At 38.4% G+C, this 15522-nt stretch overlaps 1 protein-coding gene across 8 annotated transcripts in view; it reads left to right on the top strand.

Moving 5' to 3' along the window:
* Window positions 1–15522, top strand: part of CNOT4 (CCR4-NOT transcription complex subunit 4) — a 78699-nt gene that overhangs the window by 58633 nt on the left and 4544 nt on the right. For all 8 annotated transcript variants that reach the window (XM_071732943.1, XM_071732939.1, XM_071732942.1 and 5 more), the window contains one exon: window positions 466–963. In XM_071732943.1, the coding sequence (XP_071589044.1) occupies window positions 466–963 (498 nt within the window). The remainder of the gene's footprint in view (window positions 1–465; window positions 964–15522) is intronic.

The raw sequence follows: 15522 nt of genomic DNA, 5'->3' as shown, positions 1-15522 counted from the left end.
TCTCCTCCCCACCTTTTTTACACAGCAGAGCTTAGTCACAACATTAATACTGAAAGTACTGAAAGCAAAATACTGAAGTGAAAAACAACCTTATTTAAACTCTGCTTAGTCACGCTTCCATCAAATAGTATGGGTGTAAAGGAGGTTCTCAGCAAGTGTTTATTGATCTTTCTGCTTGGTGCTATTACTGAAAATACTTACTTGACAAGGCTTTTATGTAGTTCAGGAACAGAGCAGTTCTGCTGTAAAAATATTGTTTGCTAGTTCTACCTCTTCACCTTAAGTAGAAATCTATGATAATTTGATTAAAAATGGCATTCTGATGAATAAGGTGTCTTTGGGAAGGTACAAAGGAGTAGTATATGAAAGATAACTAGTAGCATAGATTCAGATGGGCTGGGGCTGGAATTTTTGTATGGATAAATACTTTCTAATTCTTACCATAAATCCTGTTCTCTCTTACAGAAACTATACCAGTATCCTCCTCCACAGACTGGCAAGCAGCTTTTGGGTTTGGTTCCTCCAAACAGCAAGAGGACGACTTAGGGTTTGACCCCTTTGACATCACCCGCAAAGCCTTAGCAGACCTGATTGAGAAGGAACTGTCAGTCCAAGACCAACCTTCCCTCTCGCCCACATCTCTTCAGAACCCTACCCCACACACTACAACTGCCAAAGGGCCAGGCTCTGGATTCCTGCATCCTGCTGCACCCACAAATGCCAACTCTCTCAGTAGCACCTTTCCAGTCATGCCACAGAGGTTCCCACAGTTTCAACAGCATCGAGCAGTTTACAACTCCTTCAGTTTTCCAGGCCAAGCAGCTCGCTATCCTTGGATGGCCTTCCCACGCAATAGCATCATGCACTTGAACCACACAGCAAATCCCACCTCAAATAGTAATTTCTTGGACTTGAATCTCCCACCACAACACAGCACAGGTCTGGGAGGGATCCCTATATCAGGTAGGTGAATTGGGACAGCTGTGAATATGAGTTAATTCATGCTTTCAGCTTCTCTGAGAGAGGACAGGAAAAGGCAGTAGCCAGCTACAAGTGGTAAAGTGGTATCTCTTTACTGTTGTACTAGGCTTATGAACAGAGGGAGAAATATTGTTTTAAATAGGACCTTTCCTTTAAAAAAACAAACAAAAAAAAACATCTGGATGTTTAGCCTTGTAATATTGAGCTTTATAAGGAAGGTGGAGTATTCTGTGCCCGCTTAATGTTATGCCAAAACAGATTCATATTTTGGTTCTTCAGTTTTACCAGACTGACTTTTTTTAAGAGTAGACCCTGGGAGTGCTTTGTGGCTTTCATGTTGACATGCAGGCGCTAATCAGAGTTCTTAAAATTGTGCAAAAACTTGTAATGGTGGTAATTTGTGCCAGATGTCTTGGCTGGGTTGTTCCCTCTTGTGCATAACCAAGTGGCTGCACAATAAAACATTCATGCTGTTCATTTCTGTACTTCAGATGGCCTTAATATTATGCTAATCTTTCACTGAAAGGATGCTTGCAATGTGTATAAGAAGATTCATCCTGATTGTGATGGTTGGGATGTTGAAGGAAAATAAATGTGCAGTCAGGACAGTTCAGGCTTCCCTGAATGGATTGATAAGCTCTTGTAGCAAACATCACAACTAAGGAGCTAATTGTAACGACAGTTGTCTTGATGAAAATTTCATTTCTGGAGTTTAAAGTCCTTCCATGCTTCTGATTTAGCTTGGCCCAAACAGGTTTCCTTTTCCCTAACATGGAAAAAAGTTGTATTAGGTGTATTGTGAACTATGGGTAGAAAATCTCTGTAAGCTCTAGCTAGCTTTAAGATGGAGAAAACGGCTTCTTGAGATGTTTGCCAGTGTGGTTTTTTCTTTTCATGGGTTTTGAGAAGAACTAGCTATACTATAAGAAAGTGACCTAGGAAATGTCATGGTATGTTATTGATGCTCTAGTACAAGAGCTAATTTTGGCTGTTACTTTTCTGTATTTGTCTATGAAGAAGGGTAGTTGAAGCTACAGTACTGCTAGTAGGGTCCTTAGATTGATTCATAGTATAAATACTTGGTACAGACTTGTCACATTTTAACACTGGCCCAGCAATTAAACCCAGCAACAGACGCTCTCTATTCATAGAATCATAGAATCATAGAATTAGCCGGGTTGGAAGGGACCTCAGAGATCATCTAGTCCAACCCTTGACCCACTGGAGCAGTTGCTAGACCATGGCACTGAGTGCCACATCCAGTCTTTTTTTAAATGTCTCCAGGGACGGAGAATCTACCACCTCACCGGGCAGTCCATTCCATAGCCTAATCACCCTCTCCGTGAAGAAATTCTTTCTAATATCTAATCTAAACCTCCCCTGGCGCAACTTAAGACTGTGTCCTCTTGTCTTGTTGGAGGTCATCTGTGAAAAGAGTCCAGCTCCCACCTCGCTACATCCTCCTTTCAGGTAGTTGTAGACAGCAATGAGGTCTCCCCTGAGCCTCCTCTTCTTCAGGCTGAACAGCCCCAGCTCTCTCAGCCTCTCCCCATAGGGCCTGTGCTCGAGTCCCTTCACCAGCCTGGTTGCCCTCCTTTGGACTTGTTCCAGGGCCTCTACATCCTTCTTAAACTGAGGGGCCCAGAACTGGACACAGTACTCGAGGTGTGGCCTCACCAGCGCTGAGTACAGGGGAAGAATCACCTCCCTGGACCTGCTGGTGACGCTGTTTCTGATACAGGCCAGGATGCCATTGGCCTTCTTGGCCACCTGGGCACACTGCTGGCTCATGTTCAGTTTCTTGTTAATGCAGACTCCCAGGTCCCTTTCTGCCTGGCTGCTCTCCAGCCACTCTGTCCCCAGCCTGTAGCGCTGATAGGAAAGGAGAGAGAATAAGGGAGAGAGACTTATGGGTTGGAAACTAAACTACACAACTTTAATGAAACAGTAATGATAAATAGGAAAAATTACTAAACATATACAAATATACAAGAAAATGGATACCACATTCCTCCCCCCTTCCCCCCAATAACTCTCACGTCCCCACCAAGGCTGCAGGGCAGCCCTGGGAAAGTCAAGGCTGGACTCCTGGAGTCGGCAGCAGTTGGGAACTGGAGGCAGGAACACACAGATATGGGCTGGCACGGATCAGGAGCACAGGCAGGGGAACGGACGGGATCCTTCCAGGGTGCCGGGGTGAAGGAAGGGAGGAGCTGTGTGAAGGGAGGCAGGAAAGGCAGGAAGGGCAGGCAGCCGGAAGCTGGAAGTAGGAAATCTGGCTTGGCCCTCATGATCCCTCAAATTTATACTGAGGATGATGTATATGGGATGGAATACTCTGTTTGGTCAATTCTGGCATCTATCTTTGTCTGTTCCTCCCCAAAGGAGGGCTGCAGATGGGACCTCTTTATCCTCCTGGAGGGTAAAAGTTTTCCTCAGAGCTGAGCAGTGTCCTTGGCTCTGCATACCAGTCTCTAGCAGTAACTATAAACATCAACTGTTATCAGTCCTAGAAGCACACACTGTCTGAGAAACTTGCTGTTGATTTCAGCAAGTGCAACTACTTACGAGAGACTTAGCTAAAAGCAAAAGTGCAAGACAGAAAATCACCTTTATCCTGGCCCAAACCAGGACGAGACTACAGAAGCAGATATTTCAAAATCATCAGTGGCAGTTTTAAGACTAAATGACTGATATTGGTTATACTGAAGTGTGAAAAGAAAGAAAAAACAAATGAAAAAAGCAAGAACAAAACCAAAACACCAACAAACCAGAGAAGAGGAAAATATATTTTTGAAGTAGGGTCCAAAATGCAGCATCCCATAGCACTGCGAATTGTTGCTCTCTTCTCTATAAATTATACAGAATTTCCAGGAATATTGCAATATGTCAAATTCTGACTTTACCACTCAGTTCTAAAAACTGCTAGTTCAAGGGACTAGTAACAAGTCTCTTTTCTGGACTAGAGGGGACCAGAGAAATTAAAATATCTGTTTGTGTTACAGGTTGATTCTAGGTTTGTGAAAGTATTCTTTACATTACTTTAGTTGTCTTTGGCAGCTAGAAAGTGACCCTCTTGTGTGTTTGTATAAGGCTTGGAGATCCTTGATGCAGCTCCCAAAGAGCCAGTTGTGTGGTGTTAATTGATGCACAACCCATGCCATGTACTTCCTCCATGTTTCAAAGCAATAGAGTTGATATTTAAATGTATCCTTTTTTATATTCAACTGCTAGAAATAATTAATCTCAATATTTTTCAGCAGATACAGTGCTAAAACCAGAAAATAAACATCTGCTGTACTCTCTATGGCAGGTTCCTTTGAGTTGGTCTTAATCTCTTGTTATAGAAAACGTTGTTAGTTGCCTGGATGACAATTATCAGCAGTTGCTGCAGTGCAAACACTTCTCAGCTTATCTGCATTTCAGCTTTGATATATCTTGAAAACAAAATTTGCTCAAACACAGATTACTGTTCTCCTCTTGTCAGAATTCAGTTGAGGTCTCAGTTCTGGTGGGTTTTGGTTTCAGGTTTTTTTTTTCCTAGGTTATGGATTTGTATTACTTGCTACGGTATTTAGTGTGGAGGGTTTTCTTTACTGATCTGACTTCAGAAGTACAAGTAATTTGGAAGTCAGGAGATGCCCTCATATCTCTCTTTCTGTGTGATGACTTAATAGTTTCCAGCTCTTTTCAAATCCATATCTGATGTACAGGTCCCTCAACAAAGTCCTTTTCTATTATATTTGAAAGAACAATTCTGCTTCTTTGTTTGCTTTTAATCAATTAGTAGCAGGTATATAATAGAATTTTTCTAGTTTCCTTGTTTCATTTACAGATTCAGCCATCTGGTGTGATTGATAGAGAAGTGGTGTACAAGTACAGAGAAATCCTATTGATGGGACTTCACTGCAGTGGTTTATAGCAGTCTGGCTGACCTGCTGGGAGGGTGGTGTGGATCATAGTAGCTGTTGAGTACTATGGGGAGAGGAGTTGTAGTACACCTGCAGCTCATGTTTGTTAGCTCTGTTCAATGTTGGAAACACAGCAGTTTCAGATGTAACTAAAACTTAGTGCAGGTGAAACTTAACATTGTCTTCTAGTAGAGAAACTCAGCTGCTGTCAAAGTTGCATGTTTCCTAAAGTCTTTGGTCAATTTTTTTACAGGTCTATAAACTCCTAAAGTGTATAATACTGGAGAGGTCATTAAAAAAAAGCAAACCCCAACATTCATTTATTCTGTGTATATGTCTGTTCTGCTTAACCAGTATTCCTATTATGTGAAAACAAGCAGACCTAAAAACTTCTCTAACTTCATATGAAGTTAGTATACTATTTTCTAGGCTTTCGAAATGAAATTTTGGTTGATTCCACTAAATGTATTCATTTTGGAAGCTTGTATGAAGAAAATGGTCTTGTTTAAACTGCTGCTGCTTCTGCTTTAGGTGGGCATTAGTATTCACATGCATTTGAAATGCTCATGTGTGACATGTTAAATGTAATGTTCTGAAGCTACCTTTTGTTTGAGAATCAGAGCTGTCCTATATTCATAACCCCACAACTCCAGTGGGGCTGTTTTGTGATGTGCACCAGATTTAAAAAGAGGTACACAGGCACTATCAACTTCTTTTAAAACTCATTTAAAAAATAATTTCTACATGGGATTTGGTAGCCTATTTCTCAGAGGAAGTAGTATTTATTAAACTTATTCTGCAATTTCCAGTGAAATTGCATGTAATTGACTTGGTAATTTTATTATGCATATACTTGAAATGTGTCGTATCAGGCTTACATTTGTCCCTAGCCCTTATTTAAATGAACTTTGATTGACTGATTCCTAAACGAGCATTTTTCTCTCCCAGTGCATGATGTAGCAGATGTTTCATGTTCTCATTGTAAGGGACAATTTAGGCTCATTGGTGTTCTGTGGTGCAGGGTGGATGAGATGATTTGCTGTGTAATTATAACCATGTAACTGTGCTTCAGGGAAAAAGTTCTATGACTTCTTGCTCATGGACAGCATGATTGCTGCTAAAAGCATTTTTACCCTAAATTGTGTGTAAGCTTTCCTAATATAGGACAGCATCTATCCTTTATTCTCTAGATAATGCACAAGGAAAGATCCTCTGACAGCAACATGGGTGGCTTTATGATTGTTACTTTAGGATATCAGGAAACTCTTTGTAATTTGATAGCTAATATGCTATCATCTTTGCTACCCTACTGCCCTGTGGCTTGTTTTAAAATAATCAGTATGATATTGGATCAATGAGTAAAGTAGGTCCCAGATTAACAGTGTGTTTTTAGACAGGTGCATATGGAATGAGATGGATGCTAATAGTGGGAAAATAGAAATTTATAGCTTTATTGCTTGAGCTTACTGAGTGGTTTATAGTTAGTGATTTTTTTAGACAGAAAAAGCATAAGAAGAAATTCACACAATTCAAAGCATATATGAGTAGAATGTTGTGAATGGTTGGTCTGCCTTTTCTGTCAGTTCTATCTAAGATGTACTGCTTGATGTTTGGAAATGCTGGCTGTAACTTCATTTATTAATTTCATAATGGTCCTGGATGCAATTTCAGATGAGAAAAAAACTTATTTCTAAGAACATATCCATTCAGTAATAATGACAGTTTCAAATTTGAACTCATTTCATGACTAATACTACACAATATTCTCTATCATATTCCACGTAAATCATTGAAACACCTTGTGTTAGAAGGGACCCACAAGGATCAAGGTGTCCAACTCCTGTGTCTGTACAGAGAAGCCTAAAAATTAAACCATTAAACCATAAACTATTTCAAAGCATTGTCCCAATGCTTCTTTAACACAGGCAGTTTATATATATCATACATTTATTAAAAATTTAAAATGGAGTTAAAATTCAAGTGGACACAAAGAGAGGTAGTAAGCATGAAGAATTAAACCATGTTTAGGGTAGGGGAAGAAAGTTTTACACATTGTCTTTGAAGATATAACCACTGTAAAATCCATTAAGTTATTTTAGGTATGAAGCCCATTGATGTGGAAATGGCAGTAGATTTCTGTGAACTGTTCCTGAAACTGCAAAACAGAGGGTTTGAATTTCATAAGATTTTGTAGTTGAATACAAATGTCAAATGAAAATTTTGTTTTCTCAAGACCTTTTTGTTTTGATGTTGTGGCTTATCTCTCTTGAATATAGACAACCTAATTGATGGAATTGTGTGTATTTAAAGATGAGATTGAGACAAATAGGAAGACCATTGCATTAAATTTTGGCAGCGTCCACCCGTCCTTGTAGTAGTGGTGTTGAATTCCTCAAGGACACTAGCATGCAGATTTTTGAGTCTTGCCTGCCCTTGGGTTGTTGTGAAGCAACAGCTTGTAGCAGGGAGGGCAAAGCAATGAAGGTCTAACTTCTTCCCACTTTAAGTCCTGAGTTCTTCCATAGCATCTCCACTTAAATTTTCTGGCTTTTGAGCCCCCAGCTATTGAATGTGTATTAAACATAAAACCTTTCCTGTCTGAAGTTATCTTTTGGATAATAATTTAATATAACAAGGAAGGATCCCTGTATGTTAGATATTATTTTTTAAAAGACTTTTTTTAGACCTCAGAGAAGGGTGAGATATCAGAACTAGCACTGACATGCTCTGCATTTAATACTAGGAATTCTTGTCTGACTTTGTATTTTCTCAAAATGTAACCTCATTCCTGTTTGGGGCATATTTTTTATTTGACCATTGTCCTTTTGATTTTGTCTCCTGTCTCTGGGTTGATTCTTAATAGTTAATTTTGTCTCCTGAATGGAGAATAATATAGCAGTCGTGAAATTATGCAATATACAGTTGTGGAAACAAAAAAGTTGAATTTGCAGCACAGCAGCTGACACTTTTCTGTAGTCTCAGGATAATAATTTGGTTCAGGGTTCTGGTGGAGGTGGGAATTCTGTTTCTGCTGCTGTGCCTCTTTAAAAGAGGGTCTGGCCTCTGTAGTATGGCTGTTGAATTCAACATGTTATAAAACTTAAAATTCTCCAAATGCTGAGTGCAAAACACATTTAATCCCGTAACATAGCAACAGTTAATGTGAATCAAACGGTACTGTTTCAAATCCCTTTATTTGGATGTAGTGGTTGAAAGAGCATTTTGTTATACTTTTCCTCTTGACCTGACAATATGTGGAGGGTTTAACTCTCTTTAAATATTGATGGTCTTACTCTTAAATAGATATGAATTAGTCCATTAATTTTCTGACCTAGTCCTTTAGAGAAGACTGCTTCCCTCCTCGATGATCTTCCTTTATGTTTGGCTTTCCAATAGGAGCTGGGTTGATTCTAAATAGCTGATTTTCTTTCAGGAGACAAAGTGTGGCAGCCCATGCTGGTCTTTTCTGTGCCCCTGGTTTAAGTCCATGTCTGCCTGAAGCAGAATTCTTTCTCTGATTAGATATAAATATTGAAAACAGGAAATCTGGGCAAAATCTTGGCTGATACAACTATTATCAGCTCCTCTGAGAAGTGGGTGTGTTACCATGATATCAATGTCATTCCTCATGGGAAAACAAAGTCCTGAACAGAACTTAAAAATTGTAAAATGAGAAGTATTGTTTGTAAGCAGCCCTCAACTGTTTCCAGTATTGCTTTTACTGACCCAGTCTGTCCTGTTTTCCTGAACAAAGATGCCTGTTAGTGCAGCCTTTGCCATCAGGTGTTTTGATCTTCTCATCAGTGTTTATGCCCACTGCATCCCATTGCTTTCCATGGAAGTTTTCAGGCCTCCACCTCCCTTCTTTAGGAGGTCCTTCATGTCTTTGTGTTTCCCCTGCCCCCAAAATTAATACTTCCTTTATTTCTGATCATAAATAACTTGGGTTTCACTGGTGAAGAGGTGAAATGTTCAGCATAATAAGGAACAAACAGAATTTGAAACAAACTTTTGGCTTGATCGGTACCGTTGCAATGGAGATGTGGAGTTTTTTTTAATGCACCCATGATGGTGCTGCTAGTTTTAAAGTAAAGTAAATGGGATTATTTATTATTTTTCAGAATATATTAAATGAATGTGTTATGGTTGAGGTCAGACTTTCTGAAAGCTGGTATTGATATTCATTGTCCTCTGGTGTGTTGTCCCTTAACTCCCATACACTTGCTACATTTCCTAGTGAGACCTCCCATAAGACCTGCCTTCCTCAGCATAATCTTCTCACTATCTCTGAAAAAACTTCATCCACAGCACCTGTTTTTGAAGTCCTGCTACTTCCCCATCTGTTCCAAAATCTTAACTGGCATGCCCACCCTTTTCTTCCAGTTCCTTTTTCAGTGCAAATATTGTGATTGGTTTTAAAATCCTGTGGAATTTTTCCTTATGATTGTATGGGATTTCCAAGTAAAGCTTGATATATAAATATCTGTGTCCTCATCTCTGGGAGCTTGTTTTTAAGCTTTTACAAATTTCTTAAAAATCTTTGATTGTGGGATTATTAGGAATGGTAGTGAAAGGCATCCTGCTTTATTGGGTATTAAGATGCCTATTTTTAAATGTGTAATTTTATTTTGGAAGAGGAAAATAGACACACACACACAAAAAGAAAAAATCCTCTCACTTCTGTTGGCTGCAATACATCAGAGGAATGTCTAATCACATTAACACTGCTAGACTTGAAATAAATGCAGTGTTGGCTGAAATAGATGGCCTGAGTGGCTGACCCAGTTTACATTCTGGACCATCAGCCCTGACAGCTTTTTGGGTAACTCTTCCCCTGAAACAGGGTGAAACAAGCACATGGGAGGGATTTCACATCAAATTTTCTGGCTGTTCCTCTCTGTAGTAGTGTCACCAAATGAGCTTCAGCTGCACTAAGTGTTGGGGTTTTGCCTGTATAAAACATAATAAATGTGAAACCGCATTTATTGCTTAGAGAAAAAGAACATTCCCTTTCTCTTTAGGGCTGGTTCAACAGAATTTAGAAAGGCAGTTTCAGTTCCTAAGATCTTGGGGTGGCTCAGCAGCTCAGTTGGCTTGTACAGCATTTATCGCCTCCTCCAGCAGGCAGACACTGAGCCTCAGGGTACTGTGTTACCTTGGATGCTTTTCTAAAATACAAACTGGCATTTCAAAATATACAGGAAACCACTAAAAGAAACCTTGCTTTTTCCCTTTAAAGACTGGATATTAGTATACTTGGCAGTGTGGCCTCTTAGTAGCAATATCCTGAAACTCTGGCTCCTTTTGAGTTAAGTCCATCTTGAAAAAACATCAATTATGACTGAATTGTAGCAATAAGTACATAGGCTTTCTGCATAGACACATTTTGAAATGCACAAATGTGAACTATTGAGATCCACATAATCTTTTTAAAAACTGTATTGGGGGAAGACCATAAATTAAATATCATGGAGGGACAATAGCAATTGAAAATGCAGCTTTACAAAAAGTGTTTCTCCTCCCAGCAATACCAAATCACATTTGAGGAGAAAAACAAACAAAAAAAAATCTGTTTTTTTCCATCATTTGCCATGATGGTTTCTTCAGCGTCACAATCTCATTTGAACTGCATCTTGTTCCCAAAGGAATTGTTTAAAAAAAAAAAATCTGCATTTTAAAAGCCGATCATCTCTGTTGGAAGACTGCATTTAGTAATCAGGATTGATTTAATTATAAAATTGTTTTTTATATCACCATTTCATTAATAATAAATAATATTAATTCTTAATTATATCATTATTAAAGTGTTTTTTCCTCAGCTTTCTTGCAGTTTATCTAAACTTGAAACAGAATGATTGAAGTATCTACAAATATACATGAGCCTTAACTGTTTGTTACAGATGCATAAAATTAAAAATGAGTTTATAATTTGTTAGAATATGCATTTATTTTGTTAACGCTGATCTCACAGTCTTGGTCAGAGCATTGGTTAAGTACTCCTGGAATCCAACACCTTCATACTAGATAAGCTGCTAAGTATTGATACAGCTTTGAAGATTTGTTTTTTTCTTTACCAGTTCTAGTTACTGCATTGCCCATAGGGCAAGTTCCCTTTTCAAAAATTTGGTTTTATTTGTGTACATGTTTCTGCATTTGCTCACAAGTAGATTTGTATACAGAGTATTTTCATTTGAGGTCACAGGTCATGGTTTGTTTTTTTTTAATTGATGGGTAGAATAACTGTGAGACAATCTTGATACAGCATTTAAGAGTAAACAGCAGGTGTACTTAGATTAAAATGAAGTTTGTTTTCTCATATGAGTGGAGTTGCCTATCTTTCTGACCTTTTAAATCACACTGTTCTGTATGTAGGATTCAGGTATAGACTACTTTTGTTTCAGTATCTTAAGTATTTGTCCCTTCAGTTTAGGTCAATGTTAATATTTAAAATTATAGCAAAACCTGGCTATTTTCTTATTGGGTTCTTTTATTTGAATGAGAAGTGTTTTGTTAGTTCACATGAAAAAGAGATTATTTATTGACTGAAGTTATTACAGAATATGGTGCCATTTTGTATGCAGGACAGTGCCCCTCTCCCCCCCCATACACACTCCAGCCCCAAACTTGATTGAAGTCCTACAGGACCACTAAGAATTTTTAGCAATAAGTGATTAAAATGTCAGTATTGAGAAAATATTAGAAATATTAGAAAATGGTGGGATACTGTGGAAACATCTGATATGAAGTCAAGCATGTTTTTGAAAGCAAGTTAGAGTCTGTATTTGAAATTTACTTGTAGCTTAAAATTGGGTGTCTGGCTGCTATAATGATAGATTAGATTTGATCACTTGAGTCATGTTAAGTATGAGTCAATCATAAGGAGTTCAGAATACTTAAGGTAAAATTTCTTTTCTCAAAGCTAATAAAATTCTGACACTGTACATGCAAGCAAATAGAAATCTTGCTATTGGATATCTAAGATGAGCTGTCCTATCACTGATGTAGAAGGGATATCCCCTGAAAATAAATTTCCTGACTCTGAACACTTAGGTAGTTACATAAAGCTTAAAAGGTTTGCTGTTACATTTTCATCAAAAAGGAAAATTATTCAGAAAAACTTAGTCTACCCTTTGAAGTGTATACTTTAGAATTCAATATATTCCTCTTCTACTTGATAGTTTGGCTTACTGGCATGTTAAGTTGCACTTAATTTATTTTAAATTGAACAGTGTGGTTTTGATTTATATGGCTTTCTTTATTTTTAAATTGGGTACATGTGGAATTAATGTAACCATGGAAATCAATGTGGAATCAAGATAAAAGCTGCTTTACTTGCATCATTTTAAAGCTGAGGGCAGACTGGTGTCTCTTGACTGCTGAAGCCAATTTTGTCAGGGAGTGTCTGTATGTATAGGTGTGTGTGTATGTATGTACACATCTTCTGTTCATGACTGAGAAACTCACTGAAATCTGTACTGTGGAATGACACTCAAAGCTCTGGTCATTGATTGCCAATTTGCTTCCTGTGCATTGAGTGTCAGTGAAGCTTTTAAATGTTCTTCTCAAACAGCTTCATCCTCTAGTGCTTCTGTCATTTGATATCTCCCTTATATGAAGTGGCTACTTCTGTTCCTGATGGGCAGCATTGCTCTTTAAATGTGGACAGATTAAATCTTCTTTAATCTGCCAGTGGCATTTTTAGTCCTGTGAATGGGTGAGAATTCATCATTTGATGTAAGCTTTGTGGGATTCCTAGAAATTGTAGATACACAGAATCAATGAATTCTGAGAGTGAAGTCCTTCAGACTGTACTAGTTTAAATAGGATTTTACACATGGTTGAAAGAATACCATCATCAAACAAGCTAATTATTCATATTAAAGTGCCATAGGTACAGTTTTTATCATAACTGTTTTGTTGATGGTTAAGTATATAAGCTTTGGATGACAGGCTTTTGCATTTATCTAATTTCATGGGCATAATTTTATTTTGGGATGTGAAAAGCCTCTCCTTCTCTTCCCCCCTCAGAGTGAAATATTAAACAGTTTTTTCAAATGGAAAGTCATTTTGAGAGAAAAATAGAGAAGCTTTTCAGAATAGAATAAATGGCTGTGTCACAAAGCACAGTGGTATCTCTGAAAATGGTAGTGCAGGCTGGGACCGACAGGGATGTCACTGCAAAGGGTGTGCTTTTCTGCTGCTCTTATTTGTTTCTGAACAGGTTGAAAGACTCCTGGTAGTCTTTCCTGTTTCTTTTTTTCACCCCTTTTACCTGTCCCCTCATCCCTGGCCCAACTTTGTCATTCTGATTATTTTGCTGAGGCTTTAAAACTGTTACCGTACAGCATCCTTGGAGATCTCACAAGGGCCTTTTTATGAGCAGACCATGGCAGTAGCCATCCCGTTATCAAATGCAGCTTGATAGTCTCTTCTTTTGTTGCCACTCTGTGCAGTCAGGTATGTGACACTCCAAATAAGTTTATTTTTCTCTCACATGATTTTCCTCTGAATTTCTTTTTGCTTATTTGAAGATTTTCTGTAGCACTGTTGTGTGCCTTGGCCACACACATGGCATACTGATGGGTTCTTAAAAAAGAAATAAATAATTTCAACGCAGTAATTGCAGACCTACTTGCTTTTCAGCAGAACTAGAATATTTTAGGCTCTTGGCAGCAAGATCTTTAATGGCTTCACACAGTTGGTACAAAATCAGGCTCTTGTAATAGCTTGGAATATAATTTTGGCAGAGCAAAGAAATAATCTTGCTTTACACTTAACGTGATGGTCTTGTGATCATTGATATTAGTCATACTTATGCATATAGTGTATGACTTTTTATATGGATTTGACCATAAACTTGTATCAGGATTAGGATGGTGATTTGTCCCTCCTGCCCCTGTGTGGACTTGCATTTTCACTTGTTTCAGACTTGTCAGACTCCAGCAGAGAGATGCTGATTTAATTGTTTGGTTTGGGTATTGCTGTGTGGTGCCTGGAGGTGGGTCAGGTACTTTGAGTTTCCTGATGGAGTGTTTTATCTGTCATACCCAGTCACAGGCCTTGGAGGGCAGTGCAGGAGTGTTGTGATATCTTGCATTCTCCATTGATCCCATCTACTTTAACACCTGCATTTTAATCCCAGACCAGATCCCATGTTACAAGAATAATGTAATTACAGCATTTCTTCTTAAAGGTTTTGAGTCTGATGAAGGTGTGAAACTTTGGCCATGTCTAGACCTGTGGTTCATTTGATATTTATTTTTTTTAAACTGGGCATTTATTTGCCAAGCTGGAAAACCCTGTTACAGTCATGTGAGTAATGTGGTGCTTGCTTTTTCTTTGGTGTCAGAGGGCAATGTTTTTGTTATAGCTTGCCTTTCAGCCTCACAAACCCAGCTGTATGGGAATGACAGTAAATCTTTTGGAATTCTCTTTTGTTACTCTTGTACCCAGGAGCACAAGATTTTAATAAATACAGACTTCCTTATTGCTAGCAAATAATGCAGTTTTAATAGACACAGAGTCCTTTTAGGCCTTTCATCTCTTGACTTCTGTGATTCCAAGTGGATTTTGTACTGACAGATGAGATGAAGGGCAGTTCTCCTCTGTTGCCTCTTACTTTCTTGTGTTCTGTATTGAAGGGGGTACATTGCAATAGTGTTCTATGGCTGCCTCATTAAACTGTGCCAGCATTTTCCATTCCATGATAATCTTGTATCTCAACTGCTTAGTAGCTTACAGGACTCCTATGTATGCTGTAATATGTCTTAGTAACTGGAGAATAACATGACCAAAAAAAAAAAAAAAAAAAGTATCTTTTCTTAGCCTAAGGTGGCCTCATGCCCTACTACCTTTATTTTCCTATTTCATTCTTGGTAAATGTGGCACCTGGCTGGCTTTGACTTCATTAAACTTCCTCAAGACGTGTTGCAAGTGTGTAATTTACTGCAAATGTTTACTTTCTTGAACTTGAAAGGCACGTTGGAGGTCAGTAATGTCCATGAGTAAGGTAGTCATGAGCTTGAGTGTGTTCACTGGTGAGTGGTCCTAGGAAGCATCTTTTGTGTGCCTTTTGCCTTGTAGCAGAAATGAGTATTTTGACTGTGCTGTGCTTCTTTGCACAAGCTGTTGGAAGCAGTGGTGAGAAAATAAAGTGGAAACTAATGGTGTACTATGCAGAATCAGTTGCAGTCACTTCTGTGATGGTGAGCTGGCTACTATTGTTCTGAAATATGAAAACAGGATGTATCTCAAATAGGCTTGTGGATGTACAAGAAGGATGCGAGCAAGTATCTACTAATATTTCTGACTAATGGCTTTAAAAAATTTAGTCAATTTTTTTTTTACCCCAGATTCAAGTTTGAATGAAAAATGTAAAAAAAATGTAAAAATGTATTGCACCAAACAGTACTGTGTGCATCAGTATTGCAAAGAAAAATTGGGAGCGCTGGAAGGAACAGGAAGTCGGGAAGTAGATTTGATTTACAGTAGGAGAAATGAAAGTAGAAGTGAAAGCCTTATATGCACTGTGGCTCAATGTTAAGCACAGAACAAATTGGTGATAAGACTACTTTTTTTTCCACTTGAAGTGATTTGTACACCATGCCCCACAGAGAACACTGATACAGTG

Source organism: Heliangelus exortis, chromosome 1 (assembly GCF_036169615.1).
Source record: "Heliangelus exortis chromosome 1, bHelExo1.hap1, whole genome shotgun sequence".
Lineage (NCBI taxonomy): Eukaryota > Metazoa > Chordata > Aves > Apodiformes > Trochilidae > Heliangelus > Heliangelus exortis.
Note: the sequence above shows the minus strand (reverse complement) of the source record. Positions and strands in the feature narration are given on the sequence as shown.